The sequence below is a fragment of the Seriola lalandi genome, unplaced genomic scaffold, assembly GCF_002814215.2.
Source record: "Seriola lalandi dorsalis isolate HSWRI2012SDOR001 ecotype SW California unplaced genomic scaffold, Sedor1 jcf7180002054850, whole genome shotgun sequence".
Lineage (NCBI taxonomy): Eukaryota > Metazoa > Chordata > Actinopteri > Carangiformes > Carangidae > Seriola > Seriola lalandi.
This window is the reverse complement of record NW_019525403.1, coordinates 1868981-1890241: the sequence shown is the minus strand read 5'-3', so window position 1 is coordinate 1890241 and position 21261 is coordinate 1868981. Positions and strand designations below refer to the sequence as shown.

Below are 21261 nucleotides of genomic sequence, written 5' to 3'. Positions count from 1 at the left end.
TCCAAGAGTTCGCTTGTTGACCTGCACCAGCAGGTCGATCCTCTCCTCTCCACACTAACTCCACTCCCTCCACTCTACAGGCTGCTAACCCTCTAACTGCTTAAATCAACACGCCTTCTCTGAAACTTCCACATTATCACTGCTTTTATTTGCTGCTCTCAGGTGATGGTCAGTTCAAGTATAAACATATTTTTAAATATACATTTTTGTGTCATTCCATGCATCCCTTTCATTATTGGCCTTGTTTGTTTGATTAGTCAGTGTGATTTGTGTTACTATAGTTGTTGCCGTGGTGTATTGTGATTGATGGGTATGTCCTTGTCTCTATACTGAACGTGTCATTTGCATTAAAGGAACTGCACTAAACTGGTTTAAGTCAGACTTATGAAATAGATTCTAGTTTGTTCATGTCAATAATCGTCCTATAGGTAATATTATCAGGAAGCACCAGATAAAAGTCCATTGTTACACAGATGACACCCAGCTGTACTTATCTATGAAGCCAGGCGTGTCTTAGAGATATAAAGACGTGGATGACCAGCAATTTGATACTTCTAAACTCAGACAAAACTTAGTTAAAGCTAAACTCCAGATTTTCGCAAACAGCCCTACATGAATTCCAACAACACAATTTCACAAACTGAAAAAACAACTCAAAAAAACAGAATGTTCCATTTTTCAACTAATATGCTCCAGAGACAATCACTGCCTGTCCGTGTCCCACGTAGTGTGTGTGTGTGTGTGTGTGTGTGTGTGTGTGATCCCTCCTACCCGGTGTGTGTCCAGCTGTGACTGCACGGCAGGGACATCGCCCCCTACAGGCGGCTCCTGCTCCAGCTGTTGACTTTTAAGTCTCAGCCAGTTCAGGAGCTCCTGCAGGGACATGTGGAGCCTCTTCCATGGAGCCATCTCTGAGTCCAGGTGAGCCCTGCAAACACAAACACATTTTTTTTTCCTTCCTTTTGCTTTGTGAAAACTACATGCTTTCCAGAACAAAGTCAAAGTATGTCAATTGCTTTCTGATGCAGGAACCTAAGTTTCCCCTCACCTCATGCTGAGGGTCTTGTTGCGCAGGTCGTTCCAGCGCTGGCTCATGTTGTCCAGACGTTTCTGGAGCAGAGCAGCATCGGGGTCCTCCAGCGAGGTGAGGATCCTTTGGCCATTCTCATCCAGAGAGTGGTACAGCTCTGTGTGGCTGTCAATCTCTGCCTGGAGATCCTGGTCACACACACATAAACACACACACACACACACACACACACACACACACACACACACACACACACACACACACACACACAGATTACATTGATTTACATTAATTTCCTGGAGACTTACTCTACTCACCTCAACCATAACTACTACTTGCCTAACCCTAAACATAACCTTATCCTCACCTTAAAATGTAATCATTTTTTTTTGTCCCCATAAGGAACACAAGTCCTCATAATGTGACCGTGTAAACAGATTAAGGTCCCCACAACATGAGTAATACCTGAACCACAACCCCCCCCCCCACACACACACACACACAATTGGAGCACACACTTAATTTTCTTGGTAATAGCAGCCATCTTTCAGGAATTCACTTTTTCTCCGTTAGAGTGCTCAGTAATGGGATCAGGAGCTGAGAGAGTGATTTACTCTCTAGGATTGAGCCATAATGCAGGACTTAATGCATTGTGGATGGAACCGTCTGTAGCACTGAAATGTCATAATGTGTTATTCAGCCTGGAATCAGTTGGTAGCGACGACAACAGGGGTCCCACCTGTGTACTTTTTCCTACACTAAATCCATTACTGAAGCTCTTAATGCTGCTGAGAGGAAGGTAGAAGGGAACAAAGTACTTAACAAACCAACCTTTGTAAAGTAAAAGTGGAATTAAGCTTGATTTCTGTGAGCACTTCCTGTTCAGGAATACCCCAAGTTCAGCAAGTAGACAGTGACAGTAAGTGGTAATCTGGAAGGTCAGGATAATTCCTGATGGGCTGTTATCGCTTCGGGGCCACAAGTAAGCTACTGTGGCTACTAAGGCTTCACATCGGTTCGAACAGCAAAAAGAGAAAGGAAAAAAGGTGGATCAGAGAAGGCGAGGATGAAAAAGAAAACAAGGCCAAAACAGTGTTTTGTGAGGTCACCATGACCTTGACCTTTGGCCACCAAGATCTAATCTGTCCAAGTGAATGTTTGTGCCAAATTTGAAGAAGTTCCACCAAGGCGTTACTGATCTATATCGTGTCCATGAGAATGAGACGGATGGACAACCTGAAAACAATATGCCTCCGGCTCTGACTGTCAACACCGCAGAGACATAAAAATACTGGCAGGTGAGATGCTAAGCAGGGGCATTGTAGCAAGGTGCTAGCTCAGGTGATATTAAATTTGGCTAGTATAGCTAGCTATTTTTTGGACAGCCCTATGCTTGTATTAGCTGGCTAATGTTTTTAACTTGTGTATGTGTTGTTCCTTCTTCTTCTGCAGCCTCAGAACTGAGTCAGCTCAGTGATGCTGCGGAGACTGTATTTCTACTTTAGCTTTAACTCATCATCACCAAGCTGTTTGAGCATTGGGAAAAACACCTTCAACATGATCTTGTTAATAATAATAGAAAGTTTTATGTGGATAACAACAATAACTATGTCAGTTTTCTTGGAAAAATGTATTTTTCACTTTCAAAACCTTGCATGTTTCTTTTCATTTCTTAGAAAAAACCTCACAGAGATTGTCCTTTAAGTAGCACTAACAAAGAACCAAGCAATCTTCAATGGCATTTCATTTTCCCCCTTACATGTTTAAGCTTGAGTAAAGCCTTGAGAAGTGTGGGAAACATTCTGTTAAGGAAAGTTACACTCACTGGAAGTTTTATGATAAATTAGATGACATGAAATTTTAATGACACCTGAAAGGAAAATTGGGTCATTGCACCAAAGAAGAGGACACAGATAAGAATAGAACAAATAGAAAACACTGGAGATAGTGAAGGTGGAGTGCAGCATTAGACTGATGAATATGAATTTAGAAAGTGTGTTACAGTTTTTTCCTGTAATCTAAATGTTCTCAACCTCAGTTTTGAAGACTTTCCCTCAATCTGAGCTCTGTGATGAAATCTTTATTGTAAATTGATGGTTTCACATTTTGTTAACGACTTCTTTTTATCACATTTTTGAGAAAAATAAAAACTTCTCTTCTTGCTCTTTTGATAAGGAGGAGAATCAGCTTATTTCTTTTTAGACTTTTCGCTTATATGACAAACAAATGTGACAATGTGGCTTCTTGATGAATTAACAGAGTTTGAAAACAGCTAAATATCTCAATGAGCTCTTTTGTTGCACAATACTAAAGGATTTATATCAGAAAACTTAAAAAAAAAAAGTCAAAATAAAAGAAAAAGATATCTGAACTAATGCTCAATAATTAGCTTGACTTATATAAGAAAACATTTTTTGTTATAGATGACACATTTCTCCAAAAAACGAAATTCCTTAATTTAGCATAACAACACTTATCTACAAAAGAACATTGTTTGATTTTCTTTCCCAACCTGAACATGGTAGACCTTCCTGCGCAGCATCTTCCAAACTTTACTCTGGTATCCAACAGCTAGATGTCAAGAAGGAGAGGAAGCATCATCATCTGCTTCTTCTAGTCCCTCAAGATTATCTCCCAGTGTACTGCATAAAATGCCCTCTGTTTAAACGTGTGTGTGTGTGTGTGTGTGTGTGTGTGTGACAGAGAGAGAGAGATTTGGAGATGAAGAGGAAGGGAGGGAGCGTCACAGAGAGATGGAGGGAGAGTTAGTTGTAGAGAAATGTAGAGTGTGAGTCAGAGTGTGAGATAGAGAAAGAGAGGGAGGAAGGAGGTGAAGAGACTTTGGTGCATAAAATGATGAGTGTGCTCATTTTCCAATTAAGCGTTATCTGCGTGCAGTGTTGTAGCCTGAGACTGTGTGTGTGCTCTGGATGCAGTGCCGCGTCGCCCTCTGCCATTATAATTGGACACAGCAGATTATCTTAGCACTGCATACAGTGCTGCTGTTGTACTGACAGAGCTGTGTGTGTGTGTGTGTGTGTGTGTGTGAGAGTGGAAAGGAAGTGTGCACTGTGACTGAATTTGTAACAGTGTGTGTTTGAAAATTCATTTCCAAAATGCTCCATGTGTGCTTGTGTTATTTCCTTTACAATGTGTGTGTGTGTGTGTGTGTGTGTGTGTGTGTGTGTGCGCATGTACCATTGCAACAGAAAGAGTGTGTGGGTGCAGGGTAAGGGCCGAGGGTCAAAACATGTTCTCTCGCAGAACAGAGCCTTCCCTTCAACACCCACAATGCAGTGGGGGATTTTGCATTTGTCTACCAAGCAGCTGTAGACCAATGAAATGTCTCTCCTCTGCTATGTCAAAGATTCCTGTCATACCAGCCGAGGCAGAGTCGAGGAAGATGGTCTGAAACTGTTGGTCAAAGACTGGAAATGTCCTGGACGTCTGGTAGAGCTCATGTGATGAAATGTTGTAATCATTAGCATTTCCATTTTCCTGATTTTCTATATCACTGCTGGAGATACGAGTGTCAAGTAAATTTAATGAGATGAATACATTCAAATTCCATTTAAGGAGCTGTAGTCATAAGATTATCTTAGCCTGTGGAGGCGGCAAACTAACAGGTCGGTTGGCTCAGGGGTCCCCTGAATAGAGTTGTGCGATCCTGTCCGTACTCAGATCGTCCTATTGTCACCCTGTGAAATTGCCAATAGCTGATATGATCGTATTGAGGATCACAAGAGAGAAAGAGCGACCGAAGAGAGAGGGAGAGAGTGTCAGGTTTGCCTGCTTTCTCTGCCTTTCTCGGAAACCCGGAGCTTTCGGAATATTCACTCGAAATTAGCAGGGGAGGTGTGTAGAAACAGCTGTTTATGGCTTGCAGCTCTCTCTCTCTATTTCTTGTTGTCTGACTGAGTGACATGTTCTGCCTGTCTCCTGTTCCTGTGATGTTGTGATGTAGACTGGGTCTCAAGGTGCAGCAGAGGTGAGGAGTGTGTCCAGACCACGACCTCCATGACCAACATGCACTGGGGAGGTTCACAGCTGAGTGTGACGTGGCCAGGATCAGAGTCAGCACCTCCAAATCTGAGGTCATGGTTCTCTGCTGCTGGAAAGCGTCGCTGGGGAGAGGGACATGTGGACTACCACGCTGCCACCGGGACACGACAACCGATCAGCAGAAGAAAACATATAGATGGAGCAGTTTTGCACTTCTTTAGTTTCTGTAGGTGACACTGTTTTCTTGTCGCTCTTGTCTTCTGCTGCCACAAGCAGAACATGGATTTCATGCTGGATCCCTTTCATTTGTTCAGTTTGAGAACAACACAACACCAACACATACAATATTTCTTTTTTCTTTTTTTTTTTTCTTTTTTTTTTACACAGGATATCCTGCTTGAATTGTGCAGAGCTGTATGTGAAAACTGTATATCATCAGATAACTGTTTACTCATCACTTTCAGCTGTATAGTGTGTGTGCTGATAGAAGCCCGATATTTCCTGCTGCTGCTACTTCACATTAAAGGACAGGTCCAGATGTTTTCTAAACAATATGTACATTGAAATTGTCATTTTCCCTGTAATTATAAATTGTAAAATGGGGATAAAATCTATAGACCTCATTTTATAAGGGTAATATAATAAGGGTAAAAACATTCACACTGAGTTATACCCTTACTATAACGTTGTGTGTGTGTGTGTGTGCGTGTGTGTGTGTGCGCGCCCTACCTTCCACTGTGCCAGCAGGTTCCTGGCGGCCTCGGGTTGCTCCTGGAATCTCTCCTTGTTGGTGGCGCCTATCAACACGTTGCAGGTCGTCTCAGCCTCCGTCAGCCAGTTGAGGAACTTCTCCAGGTCGAGGTAGAAATGCTGCAGCAGCTTCAGAGTGGCCTCCAGAGCTGCCTCCCTGTCTGAGACACTGAGGGCGACACAGATACATGACGACACACACGTCAGCAAGGTGAACCAGCTGCTGTGTGGACAGTAACCAGCGGTAAGTCAAGGTAACAATTCATTCATTTTTCCATTTTAAGCTTTTATAATATTAATTTATTAATCTTAAAATGTTATTTTCAGGGTCAGTTTCACTCAAAATGTACCCAGAGGTTTTGTTATTGCTTTCTTTTAAACCTTTTTGAACAAGGAAAGTCCCACTGAGTTTGGAAACCTCTTTCACAAAGAAGGTGTTTTGATCTTTTGACAGCAGCTTAAAAAGTTGAAGACAAAACGTTTCTATAATAATACTCACAGCAGATACCAATATTAAAAAAACAGAGACAAGTAACAATGGAGTCATCTAACTTAAAATTTACAATATGAATTTTCCTAGAGAAATGACATTGATCAGCTTAATATCCTTTTACAGAGTATTCCAGTTGGCTGTAGCAAGAGAACGTCTTCCACATAGCACAATGTATTCTCGGACATGGGTTTACAGTGATATGATGGAAGTTTGCCCAAAGTGGCTTTATAAATAAAAATACACCGATGACACAGTCAGTGTATGGACAGAATTTTCATTTCCTCTGATGCATTCATGCAAAAAAAAAAAAAAATCTGCAAAATCAGGAACCACTATAAAAGTGGTGGTGAGCAGCTTACAGCCTAAATCTAAAGCTTCTTCACAAGATTTTAATATGTTGGTTAAAGTTATAAGCAACATCCTATTGGTCCCATTTATTGTGTCAGTGTATTTGTCTCTTTACAATCATTTTAATTGTTTCCTATGATTCTAAAGAAACAATGCAGCATTACTGTTTGCAATTTGATCTCATTGGTATCAGAATCAGAGCTGCATTCAGTTACTGCAACCCAACATTTCCTACAGCTGCAACCTTCACAGTAAAAGCATTCAACTGGCAAAACATAGGGCGGCTTTTATTACGAAGCTCTCACAGGAAAAAGCATTTATCACCACAGTTAAGGGCCCAGTATGCTCCCATCAAAAGTGCTTGTTGGATGGTCAAATTGCTGTGGAAACCCCATCTCCCTACACCTTCCCACAGTTGGATTCTGGGGGGCGGGGCTTCATGTAAACAACTGAGTGCAACACTATGACTTCCAGGAGATAGTGTCTGAAAATGTGCATGTTTATCCCCTGTATTCAAACTCCCCCCATGCCCCACCTGTCATCTGAAAGCAAACAGACCAACCACAGGATGCTGTGAGCGTAGATGTGATTATCTGCTGCTTGTGAGCTGTTCAGGAAGCAATCCTATGACAGACCCGTATGAGCAATGAATCTATGTAAATCATTTTAGCAATGGTGACTCGTATGTGCATCAACACATGAGTGTGGGGATTTTACCCTGATTAATCAATCAGAACAGTTAAAACTACAGTGTGTTGTGCAGGCATCCTCCATTTGCTCCATTAAAAATACACGGTGACCCTACAGTGATACCTGTAACGTCTTCTTCTATCTACCTGTTTGTCATTATTCACATCCTAACATGCGATCACTGCAGCCTACTACTAAAGCTTATAATCACTAAGCAGCAGCTTATAATGACCTGCTGTCAGTCACTGGAATTTGATTGTCCTGATGATGCCTGATGATGCAGAAATACATCAGACAGTCCAGTCAGTGTGTTTCCTATCAGTCTGCATGACTTTTCAAGTTTTCTGCTCTTGGTTCAATTGTAAAAAGTCAGTGTGAACACAAACCAGACCAGAGTGGAAATGCAACAGGTGTAAAAACACACACTAAGAGTGAAGATCAACAAATATATAAAACTGCATCCTCTGCATGACAATAAGTTCCTTAGTTGTTAATATAAAGTGAAAATAAAAGTGGGCTGAACTCAGAACCTTGGGCCACTTCATTTACTACAGTATTGAAACCAAGCCCATCGACCTTCACCCACCAACATCCACATAATAAACAACCAGTAAAAAGTATTAATCTTTCACTTTCACTGTCATTCCTACAGGAAGGTAACGGCACCATATCGTTTGCTTTTTGAATGTAGACTGGTGCTTATATACAGAACATTTGTGTGTCATCACCGTTTGCCGATGTGCGTCCAGGTGGTCGTCATCTCATTGTTGACATGCGTGACCTTGTGTGTGTCGTCATTGGCGTATAGCGTCAGCAGTTTGTCAGCCAGCGCATTGGTTTTATCCACCTGGCCCTGCCACTGCTGCAGCTCCCTCAGAAAGAGCTGGAGAGGGAGGGTGGCAAAGAAGAGAGAGAAGAAGGAAACAAATCAACAGGATGATTCACACTGACCTTCTAAATGTGAAGTGAGTCATCACCAGTACGAGTAGCATCTGTTTTTTAATCTCTCATACAAGGTGGAAATATGGTGTGTACATTTAAAATGATATATATATATAGAGTGCCATCGTATTCAAACATCAGTGAGCCCACCTTCAGTTCAGCGTTTTGTTTCTTCACATCATCCACTGTGTAAGTGATCTCCTGCCAGGACTCCATCCTCTCATTGGCCTCCTTAATGAGATGATCCACCCCCTTTTTTGTGTCCAGCCAATCAGTGGAGTCCTGCAGCATGTTGTGAAGCTGCTTCATCCTATCAGACAGTTTGGTCTGAGAGTCCTCCCAGTGAGTCTGAAGCCTGTCGACTGCGATGAAAATGTCAAACACAGGAAACTGCTTAAATTTAGAATCATAATGAGTGAGATCCTGCACTACTTTGTGTTTTTGATGACGACCACAGGGGTCTGGCAAACTTTTTAAATTCTATCCCAGTGGAGAGACTTGCATAAAAAGTGAATAACCCACTCATATTCTGAAGGACAAACACATGGATTATAATTGGACATTATGGGGGAAGAGTGTCTTTGTTGTCTTTTGCAGCAGCAGATGAATCCACATTTGGTGCTCCAGTGAGTATTTGGAAAACCAGTTGCAGCCTGTTCTATCTTACCACTGATGCAGCCAGTCATATTCATTAACAGGGCCTGTTAAATTAAAAAAAAAATCTGCTTATGGAAATAAATTCTCTACAAATATCTCACACACTGATCTTTCTGGAGGTTTATATGACTGACGTTTCATCACATATACAGTATCCTTCCTCCTGTGGAGAAAGTAAACTCCTACAGTTCCAAAGGTATTTTCTTTTCAACCAATTGCAAGTTTAGCAGCAGGCTGTAATTTAAAAGACATTCTTGCATCATCAGGGGACACTACTTTACTTTGAAAGTGTTGGAAGATGTTAATTCTAGCTGAGAATTAGTAAGAAGTATGTATTTGTTTATTTGTGTATTAAAGGTCCATATAGTCTAAAGGCTAGATCAGGTCTAGGTTCTATATTAATACTGTGAAAGTATCAAAGCCTCAGTCCACAGAGAAATACACACAGCCTGTATTCAGAAACTGAGCCTTAAAACCAGCTGTCAGGACTTCTGGAACTTTGTGATGTCACAACAGAGCAGTCACTGCTCTCAGCCATGTCCCAAGCCCCGCCCACCTGGACCCACCATCCAACCTTGCAGGATTCGGTTTCTTTGAGTGTTTACCTGAAATCTGCTATAATTTTATTGGATCACTCAGAAGTAGTCAGCCAATCAGAAGAGAGGCTCAGAGCCTCCTCTCTTCTGATTGGCTCCAGAGAGAAGCCTGGGAGAGGAGATTTAAAACTACATTGAGATAGTTTTTGGTTCTTAAAACCATAAATATATCTTCTTATGGATCAACACTTCAAATAAAACATAGGAGAAGAGGAAAATATAACATACCACATAATGTTATTATTTTGTCCATAAGAATGAATTTATAGTATCTATTTTAGTTTTTAATTAGTGGTTCATTAACATATAGAATTTTAGTAAATGCCCACCTTCATGTGCATTGTCTCATGAGAGTCAGCAGATCTTTTTCTACATTTACTTCTGCATTCCCTGCAGAGTATTCATATTTTGCTGCACCAAGCGTTCCTTTTAGGAGACCAAAAGTTCATTGTACATTCATTAGGCTGTGTCATATGTAAATATGGTGCAGATAAGGGACTACTGTAGTGTGCCACACTCTTGTTTTGGCAGGTGTTTTGGCAATGAAATCATACATTAGTCTCATTGCTTTAAATCTACATTCAGTAAAAACTGATGAAAAATGCAGGCTTTGTTTGTGAGGAGATGACACATTCGCAGCTTTTGCTCAGGGTACTATTAGATCTTTGTGTGAGTGTGAGAGAGAGAGACATACTGCGTTCAGTGATAGCGTTGCGGGTCTCCTGATTGCTGGTTTTGTTCTTCAGGTTCTGGGCTGCGGTGACCTGTCTCTCCAGGAGGGGGCGCCGCTGGTCCAGCTCCTGCAGAGATTCCTGAAAACACACAATCAATATTTCTTCTTCTTTAGCTGTAAAATAAATTAGTAATAAAAACATACAGAATCTTGTTTTCAGGTTTTAATCTTTGGAAGTACTGGCTGCCAACCCTGTTGCCTACAAATGATGTTTTATGCAACTAAACTGCAACAGCAAATACATATTGTACATTTCATGTCGCCGAGGAAACCCTCTATGTTTGTTCTGCTGTTTGCTGTGCATACAATCCCACTATGATGTTCTCAGGTTCACAAATTTTCTCTTGTCAGACACTGTTTATCTTATAAATTATGTTCAAACATCAAAATGTGCATCTCAATCAGGAGATTCTGGGCTTCACTTTTCTCAGCCATATGTCTCCTAATTTCCAAAGTATTCAGCCTTTTTTCACTAACTTTTGCCCATAGAAATGAATGGGCGACATCAAACACATAATATAGAGAAGGTGTTAAACTGTACTTTCTCTCATCCTCAAGGCCACAAATTTCACTCTACACACATCATTTTTTCACAGATTGTAGACAAATTTGTCTTCTTTCACACAATGTGATTCCTGAAGCAGAGTGACAATATTTGAACTATGCAGTTCAAAGTGGCAGGAGTGCCATCCAATGGCTCCATTCACTCTAATGTAAACTGGGCAGAAAACCAGGGGGAAACAGGAAGCAAGTATTTTTTAAATCACTGTACCACCCACATTTCTAATGTCACAAACATAATTTATATCACTGTGTTCAACAGAGTCTCCTCTTTCAGATAATATGAAACTTTAGTGATAGGAGTTATGGTCTTTTACTGATAAACTTGAGTTTGAGAGGTGTCTCTCAGCTTAATCCCTGTCTCACTCAGTATAAACTAAGCAGTTAAAATCACCATGGCAACCTCCGAGTGCAGGGGGGGCAGCTGATTAGAGACTCCTCTGATATCTGTGGTGTTTAACCTGACTAACATTTCTGTCATCAAAGTTAAAGCTAGACTGTCCCCACAATACACACAATATACATAGATTTACACACATTTCAACTAGACACACAATCATGTTTAGATCATTTCAGAAGACATTACATTGACCACACACAACCACAAACAAACCAGACCCACACACACACACAAATTGCTATTTCTCTGTAATTGTGGCTCCATTTTACATGATTTCTATAATATAGGTGATTTTGAGGATATATTTCAACTCATAAATATTTTTTTTAGCAACCAGCAACACTGTTAAGCATCAGTTTTTCCAGAAGTCAGAAATCCCTGAGCCTGGTCTAGTCGTCTGTGATTTTGAGGTTCTGACCTTGAGCTTGCTGATGTTGTCGCGGATGTCGTCCAGGTCAGCCACCACCACTCGCTTGTTCTGCACCATGTGATCCAGCATGGTCAGCCAATCAGTGAGCTCAGCCCAGGACTTGTTGAACTGAGCCAGCGCCGCAGAGTCAGGCTGGGAACTTGTTGTCAGACCTTCATCTTGAACACACACACACGCACGCCAAAAATACAGTCTAAAATACTGCCACAAACATTTGTTTGCATTTCTTCAAGCTTGCCACTTTATCAATACAAATGTTGATCTTACACAGGAAATTGAGTTTTAAAATTCACATTAAATAGATCTTTCATTTAACATTTGTATAATGGCTTGTAAAGCTGTAAAGGACATAAAACTGAAGAGAGAATTCAGGCAAAAAATGTCAAGACATGATACAGGATATGTTAGTTTTAGTCTGAACCCCTTAAATCTTCTGAAGTTGCATTATCAAGGTGAGCACTGGTGAAAATATATTCTATACACAAAATATCATTACTTCTTGTAAATAGAGCTGTCTATCACATGCAGAAAAACAAATGCCATATACACTCATCAGCTGTCTGGAAAAACAGGAAGTCTTACTGGCTTTTTTGGCCACCAGGAGAGCAGCTGTTCTCTCTTTATGCTGCCGCAGCAGCTCCAGAATCACTGTCCAGTCTTCTCTCAGCTTGATATACTTCACCTATCACAAACACACGCATGCACGCATGAGTTCAGCTGTACAAACGCAACCAAAGGCTTTTATTTTGATAGAGCATCTTCAGGTGGGGAGAGTCTAACATGGTCCAGTGTCTTTGATCTTCAAAAGCTGTAATGTTCTCTGACATATATTAATGAAGTACATAAAATGGATCTGATGAAATGTCTGAAGATGAGAGATGAAAGGAGAAGTGTTACGTTTATTTGATTCCCCAGAGGAACACAGATACAGCAGACCAGCACGTTTAACACTGAAAATGTCCTTTTCATCATCTTCAAAAAGACCATGTTTCAGCAATTGGGAAAATATGAGTCAGTGTGTGTGTCAGAAACACATCACACTGTCAAAAGAAGAATGATGTTGGCTCCAGTGTTGACAGTTTGATTTACTCACCTTGTCGGGCTGGCTGGGAGGAGTCTCTTTGTACAGTTGATCGCCGCGCTCCAAAACTAACTCCACCTCTGGTTGCTTCATTTGCACTTCCTCAATAATCTGAAGAAGCAAACAGAGAGACAACATTCATCTTCAGGTGAACTGCCCTTCATTCAAGGACCAGCATTTTCTTTTTAGAAGCATTTTGAAATTCTATAATTCAAATCAGAGAGAAGTATAATTTCATTTCAGCCAGTTTGAGCTGGTAATGTGGGTATGTCTGGTATGTTGGGTAATACTGGTTTTGTGTGTGTGTGTGTGTGTCGTACCCTGGGCGATGGCTCCTCAGGACTGTGCTCTAGCTTGGCTCTGGTGCTGGACGCCCAGACGGACAGGTCGTCCACCTGACCCTGAAGCTTCTCCAGCTCCCTCAGCAGACCCTCGATCTCCAGCTGCCGCTCAGGCAGAGCTTTGGACACCTAAACAATCACAGTGTGATTTAGTCAGGCACATAAAAATTTACACTGACTTAGGAGAGTTTTTTGATGGCTTGACATATGGGCTTGACCCAAGTTTATAACAAAAAGCCTGTGTTACAAACTGGGAGTAGAGGGTTTAAAGGAGACCCCTTTATGCTCATTCCCAGCTCTATAATTTTTTTCTGGGACTCCACTAGAGGAGCTTTGCAAGATTTACAGTTAAATAAAAGTTCTTATTTATCTCAAACTGCCAGTTCTGCAGCCCCTCAGTTCAGCCTCTGAATGAAACAGGCAATATTAGTTCAGACCTCCTTAAGAAGCCTCCTTAAAAACCCACTTTCTTCTGATCTGCCGAACATTCGACAAGGGCTTGTGAGCATTTCCTGTATTTACTGTAAAACTAAGTAACATCACACAGAATAGAAGGCTGGACAGTATGAACATCCACAGCAGCACAGATCACAGCAGTGCGTCATATATTCTGTATGTAAGACGTTTTATATATGTCCCTGTTAAAAGTTGTACATGTGGGAAATTAGCTAGCTTTCTATTTTCAGTTTTGGAAAAACTTAAGTTAGTTATTTATTCTGATTCAGCTCCTTAATTCAAATCCCTCAGCACTGTTAAACACAAATGACTTACTCTCTGTCTCTTATTCACTGTAGTTATTGAACCTTTGTCTGAAATGATTTGTGCACGTAAAAATGTCTGGTTTGAGAACAGGGGAGTGAACATTGTTTGTCTGATGATGTATATTTAAAACAACCCTGAATATCCATTTCCAGTATTCTAGATGAGATCAGTCAGGTCTCATCAGAGTCTCAGTCAGAGAAAGTAATTTCTCTGGCTAAGAAACAGACAAATAGGTAAATCCCAGACAATGTTATAAGCTACAGTCTGTGTTACAGGGTTCTTGCTCCATTTTAAGAGTCAAATTTAATGCTTTTTAAGACTTTTTAAGACCTCAACAAATAAAATTTAAGACTAAAAAATGTCATAATTTCTTTGGTAGAAAATACTCAAATTTATTTTATTTTAAACACAATCAAAGCTAAAAGTTGTATTTTTTAAATTTTGTTTCCTTTCCATTGTGACACAGAACAGAGCCAACAATCATTTTCCAAATAAGGACAGAATAACACTGAATAACACAAATAACACTTAAAGCAGTCTCCATTGTAAATAACTTCAATAATAAAACTCCTCAAAACAGCCTCTCCAAAGCCAAAATGTTGAAAATCATTTACATAACTGTTTGAAAAACAAGACCAACGTTATCATTTGCTTGATGAATGAGGCTATGCCATATTTGGCGAGATACACCGTTTTATTTTCACCACAGGTGAATGACTTTGCACGCTGGGAATCGGGGGATCATGGCAGCGAAGACGCCACTTTTTCCTCATTAGATTTAAATGAATTATGCTTCAACACAGTATGGAGAACCCACAGTACCTCTGCCTTTTGGATCTCTGGCGGTAAAATGAAGCTTTTCAAAGCCGACTGAGGGGTGGCGTCTGAATTTGTATCTTTAGCTTGTGTTCCGAACAACGCAGGGATTAGCCTGGCCCCGCTGTGGCTAGCTGCTGCCGCCGCATACCGCTGGTGCTTAACTCCTCTCATATGCACCTCAACTGCTTTAAGACCCGTGGTCCCTAAGGAAAAAGTCTTTTTACAAAATTTGCACGTTGCCTTATTGTTATTTTCAGCGGGGGCCAACCACTTCCTAAATTAATCCTCCTCCATCCATTTGTAATTGAATTTGCACTTTCCTATCTTTGCTTTGCTAACCGCACTTTGACAATCACCGCGCGTACTGGCTGCACGCAGGCCGACGTCAGTCCGTCTCTGACGTACCGTAAAACGGCTATTAATCGCGGATCTCTCATTTACGACGGTATTTGTACTAAGTTAAACAAATACACAATGTTTTACGGTCATCCACTGAGCTTTCCCATCGGCATTAAACGCACCGTCTGGAAATTTAATACCTACAGCAAATTTATGGTAAATTTAAGACAATTTAAGACCTTAATTACCTGGATTTTAATTTAAGACATTTTAAGGACCCGCGGGAACCCTGATTTAGCAGACTGGGGGTTTCCGTATACGGGCATACACATAACCTGCAATCTAAATGATCTATTTCATATGAATTATTAACCTTTAAGTGGTGAGCCTTAAGCAGGAAATGAACAGATGGAGTTCTCCACCCACATCCTTTTTTTAAAGAATGAACACTGTAAAAATGAATGTGTTCATCTAATTTATTTTTTCCAATGTCTCCCCTGATATCTAAACTCCAACTTTTCTAAAGGTTCCCTTGGAATAATATGAGTCCAGTATTAGAATACTGAATAGGAATTATTTGGACCCCATCAAAAATATCAAGGTTGGGGCTTAGGAATGATGATGCATGTTGGAGATGCAACAAAGGCATGGGCACAACTGTCTCATATACTATATGAATGTGAAATGGTGCATAACTTGTGGTTAGAAATAGTCAGCTGTATTAAGAACATATTAGAGACAAATCTTAGTGTGAATCCAGCATTATGCATATTGGGTATTTTGCCAATGGAAGTTAATTTGTCATCAAAGTTATGTTCCTGGGTGAAACTGGCCTTTCTACCAGGGAGCAGAATAGTGTTAGGGCACTCGGAATCAAAAAAGCGTATTAGTTTCAATGAATGGAGGGACGAAGTGGCTAAGATGGCTTCCTATGAGCAGCTAATCCACAGGGCTAATAACAGTCTATACTTATTTAGGAAGGTACAGGGCTTGTATTTGAGTGCAATAAGTAGAGGTGATTGCCAGGATGACTGATGTTCAGGTATCCCATCCCTACTCTTTTTTAAATCATATAAGTGTCTTTGCTCGATGGACTCAAATGAAGTGCAATATGGAGGTGTAATGGCCTGTATCCAACACTGAAGAATTATGATCATGATCATATGATCACATATTATGATCTTATTTTATTTTGTTTATTTACTTTATTTTTAATTTATCTTTTTTTTTGTTACCTTATATCCTTTATGTGCATTTTTTTGTCTTTAATGTATGTCTGTAAACTGAAAAGAGCAAAAGAGGTTTAATCACAATAAATGAACCCTTATCTACTTACAGTATATATTTGCTTCACTAATGGATAAATCTACATCCTGGCACAGCTTGTTCTGATGAGTGAAGATGAGAGTCTGTTGGTACATGCTGGCACGCTGCTAGCTGTGTTCACAGTGGTAACTGCTGACCTGAGACCAGCGAGTATTGATGATCCTGATGTCTTTCTGTTTGTCGGCAGGAAGTGGGATCTGTTTGTGCCTGTAGTTCAGATCCTCCACTGCCGCCTTCTTGGCAGGAAGCTCCTCCACACGTGCCTGACACACACACACACACACACACACACACACACACACACACACACACACACACACAATGACACATGACAGCATCTCATTGGAAACCATAAAACTACACACACATAGAAACACATGCTTTTCAAGGCAGAGTTGACACTATTTTAGCAGCTGTATTAAATGACACACTCACAGATGTACAAACAAACACACAGAGCTCAGTGGATCATGTTAACTGCTGTGTTGAGTCTTGACTGTACCTGGACTTTTCCCAGAGTGTCTCTGACGTGCTGTGGCTCTGCAGGCTGCAGAGGGATGGCCAGGACGTCCTCCGCCTTGTCCAGCCAGCCCAGCATGGAGCCCACGTCCTCCTGCAGCTCTGTGGCTGCTGTACGCGCCTCTGAAGACCTGCAGGAGGACAGCACAGACAGAGATGCTCTACAGACAGGAATACAGGGATATCCTGAGGGCTCAATGCCTCAATGCTTAATGTATTGATGAGCAGCTTGATTGAACTTTTCTTAAGATGGATGATGAACTGGACGGAGGCAGCGCCCACTGACCTGGAGATGCTCTTTCAGGATAAAGAGCCATCATGAACAGATCAGCTGTGCACATGCTTAGTTGAGTTAAATAATCCAGTGAGTATTAAAATACTAAGTTAAAAGCCAATTAAATTTAGATTTTCTTTTCAGAGGATAATAAAAGAAAATGTAATTAATACCATCTAGATGTTACTGTGGTTTATGCACCTTTGTCTTTGTCTTAATGTGCATTAGTGACTATCTTGATTTAGTTTTCATTGTAAGTTATTATTGCTGATTCTTTTACATTTGGAGTTATTTTAGTTATTTTATTGTTTTGTGTTTTTGGCTTTATTGATATAGTGTGTTTTTTTCATATGTTGTTTTTGTGTGTGGACCCCAGGAAGACTAGCGACCACTGTGTGGAAGCTGATGGGGATATGAATGCCTGACCTTAACTGATCTCCTGTTATTTATTTATATCAAGCTGGCAGCCCCTGTTTGCCCTGTTCCCCTCTTTTAGTTACCCTTGATCATAACTTTATTTATCTCTACACTGTTTCATAAATTTGGTTTACCAATTACAACTGGTTTATGTTGCTTCTCTTTACATGAAGACAGTGTGTGATTTGGTAAAGAGGAGACACACACACACACACACCTCCTCTTGTGCTCGTTGAGCTGCTGACAGGTGTTCACCCAGCGAGTGTTGAGTAGTTTGAGTTGCGCTCTGAGCCGCGAGGCGTCGTCTGGTGTGCTCAACTGGCTGATGTCCTCTCCTGCAGAGTTCACTCTGCCCAACACCACTTCCTGGAGGGGGATGGCCTCCGTCAGGTCCTGCTCACACACACGCGCACGCACACACACGCACGCACGCACGCACGCACGCACGCACGCACGCACGCACACACACACACACACACACACACACACACACACACACACGCACACAGGAGGTTTATTGTATAATTGAGCAGAGCAGAACCAGGACTGTTGTATCCAGCTGCAGTTAGCGGGCTAGGCTAGCTGTTCAACAGTAAACACAGGCTTGTTAGCAGAGACAGAACTTTTAAATGAAACATCTAAATATAGAAACTTTCAATGAGGCGTTCTGTATGATTCATCTGGAAAGATCATCCATGATATAAGACCGTCAGATTGCCCACCTCTAACTGAGAGTGGTTCTCGCAACAACCCAATGCATGCTGGGCAGTACGTGTCCACTTGCGTTTTCAGACCTTTTGGAACATGATGACAGGGATTCCCCCGAGTGGAAGTGGACAATGTTGTTATTAAACATTTAAGAGATTAAGACCGATAAATATTTCTCTAATTACCTAATCAGGATGAGACACTGTGATTTTTTTCATAACAAACAAACTATATTAAATGTAATGACATATTTCGATGTCATGTCAGTCAGATCATGTCTTGAACTGACATGTCATGACACAATATGTATCTTTTAAAGTCATGTTATATGCTACTTCCTTTGTCTTTTAATGTGCCACTAACATGAAGCATCGGTTTGGGCAGAAAACCAGGAAAAAGAATGAGGAAAGTGCTGACAGAAGTGGTTTGGATTTATGTGACTTGCTCAAGGGCACTTCAGCAGCATTAGTGGACACTGGAGATGAAGTATGAGTCATCCACAACTGGAATACACTCGGCAGCTTTCTGGGGCACAATCACCCACATGTGTGTACAATGTTTCTTTATATGTGAAGAGCAAAATGCTTGTGTTTCTGGTTGTGTGTGTGTGTGTGTGTGTGTGTGTTACCCTGAGATGCTGTCTGTGTGCTGCTGACTCGCTCTCAGCCTGTTTCACAGCGCTCTCAGCGTCACTCAGCCACTCCTCCAGAGCCTTCTGATCCGAACCAAACTTCTGCCACTTCGAGTTGCAATCCTGCCAACGCCTTGATACACACACACACACACACACACACACACACACACACACACATGAACACACAGAATCAGTTCAACACTCATGTACACTTTTCAGATTTTGTTATGTTGAAGCTTTATGCTAAAATAAAATAATCCCTCTTCAGTCTACACTCAATACCCCATAATGACAAATTTAAACCCTGTGCTATGACACTTTAAATTTAGCTCTGATTCCTCAATTTCTCTTGATCATCTTTGAGATGCTTCTACACATTGATTGTTTCTACCTGTGGTCAATTCAATTATACAAGGTCTCACAGCTGACAATGCAGATCAGAGCAAAAACCAAGCCAAGAGGTGGAGGGAACCTCTTGCAGAGCTCAGAGACAGGATTGTGTGGAGGCTGCATTGCTGCATTGACGGTTCCCAAGAAGAACAGTGGTCTCAATCATACTGACATGTAGAGTCTGGAGCTACCAGGACTCTTCTAGAGCTGGACCTGGACTAACTGAAACATCAGGGAGAAGAGAGGAGACCAAGAACCTGATGGTGACTCTGGCCAGAGATCCTGTGTGGAGACGGAGAAACTTCCAGAAGGACCAAGATTGAACTGTTTGCCCTCAGTTGTGTGAGCATCATTTATGGAGGGAACCAGGCACGGTGCTTGGAACTGGTTGTCCTTCTGGAAGTTTCTCCATCTCCACATAGGATTTCTGGAGCTCAGCCAGAGTCTCCATCAGGTCCTTGGTCACCTCTTTTACCAACGTCCTTCTTCCCTGAATACTCAGTTTGGCTGGGTGGAGTCCTGGTTCTCCCAAACGTCTTCCATGTAAGAATTATGGAGGCCTCTGTGCCTCTTGGCTTCCCCAGATCTGAGCCTCAATACAATCCTGACTCTGCAGGAAGTTCCTTTCTCCTCATGGCTTGGTTAGAAAGTGGTCTCTGTATCAGCTATGTCTACAGATGGGTGACGAATTCATGGAAAAACCAACACAAAGTGTTTTACTCAGTTGTTGGTTTCACTTTAAGCCTCCAAAACAGCTTCATTGCTTCCTTGTCATAGATTCTCTGAACTCTGCTGGAGTGATGACCATTTGACACTCTGAAGATATTCACTCCTTTGGTGTTTTAATGATGATGGTGGAGAGCGCTGTCCAAAAAATGATTTCAAATTGTCCCATAGGTTTTCAGTTGGGTTGAAATGTGGAGACTGTGAAGGTCGTGAGCGATGGGCTGATGAAGCCTTGTTCAAAGTGTTCACTTGGGACACTTGGAAATATACCACTATACACACTGTCCACAACCCCCTATACAATTTATCTGTGAACATATTTGAAGCTACATATCACTAATTTTCATACTTCCCCATTAACCATTGAGTGAGTGATTCTTCCTTGCATTTGTTATGATTGCAATTCTTTATTACAGTGTTTCCTTCAGTTTGTCACCCCTCTCTATATGTGTCCATACTGTATATGTACAGTGGCTTCAGAAAGTATTCAGACCCCTTTACTTTCTTTTCTCTCCCTCCGTCTCCCTCCTTACTTCAGTCTGTCCTGGTAGAGCTTGTTCAGTTTGTCCCAGTTGGTGTTGAGGAGGGTGGAGGTCTCCTGGATCTTCTGGCTCTCCAGAGGCCGTGCACCCGACACCATCTTCTCTCTGCGAGCCAGTGCTCCCTCCACTGAGCCTCGCAGCATGTCGATCCTCCCCTTCACGTCCTGTGTGAGTGACAGTGATGAAATTATGTTTGGCACATGGGTAGTATTTATATACATTTCACAAAAGAAACACAGATCCCTCTGTAAATGAGCAGATGTTTGACTGTTGATATTATTTTCAGAGAAATATAGTGTGTGTCTTTCAGGCAGAAACACTGAAGCCTTGCTGACCTTTAGGCAGTGCTCTTGCTGAGGCAGGTTATAATACGCCGCAGGCCAGTATTCAGGAGAGTTCAGCTTGAAGTCTGTCTCTGACACAGAGCGCAGCAACACCTGCAGCTCTGTTAGGTACTCCTGGAAACACACACACAAACACACACACAGACACACACACACACACACGCGCACAGAGGAAGGCGTAGGAACCAACACATACATGTTCACATACACACAGTAGAGAGGTAGATCAGAAAAAGACAAAAACACTGACTCCATATATAAATAAATAACTACATGACACATGCATGTTGAGTTCTCTAACCAGGCAACAGATCAGGGCTTAATTTAAAAAAAAAAAAAATTCAATTTTTAACTAATTCTGGAAACGATCTGGGACTTTACATTAACCCCCCCCCCCCCCCCCCCCC

The 21261-nt window shown here is 41.4% G+C and overlaps 1 protein-coding gene across 1 annotated transcript in view; it reads right to left on the bottom strand.

Moving 5' to 3' along the window:
• The window catches only part of dmd (dystrophin), a 289183-nt gene that overhangs the window by 57625 nt on the left and 210297 nt on the right, over positions 1–21261 (bottom strand). The window contains exons 46-61 of the mRNA XM_087179530.1: positions 20846–20968; positions 20502–20674; positions 18847–18982; positions 17728–17903; positions 16803–16950; positions 16438–16563; positions 13034–13183; positions 12726–12824; positions 12215–12314; positions 11621–11790; positions 10203–10320; positions 8406–8617; positions 8042–8196; positions 5762–5951; positions 1049–1218; positions 772–928 (exon numbers count right to left, since the gene is read on the bottom strand). Coding sequence (XP_087035656.1) covers positions 772–928; positions 1049–1218; positions 5762–5951; positions 8042–8196; positions 8406–8617; positions 10203–10320; positions 11621–11790; positions 12215–12314; positions 12726–12824; positions 13034–13183; positions 16438–16563; positions 16803–16950; positions 17728–17903; positions 18847–18982; positions 20502–20674; positions 20846–20968 — 2403 coding nt within the window. The remainder of the gene's footprint in view (positions 1–771; positions 929–1048; positions 1219–5761; positions 5952–8041; positions 8197–8405; positions 8618–10202; positions 10321–11620; positions 11791–12214; positions 12315–12725; positions 12825–13033; positions 13184–16437; positions 16564–16802; positions 16951–17727; positions 17904–18846; positions 18983–20501; positions 20675–20845; positions 20969–21261) is intronic.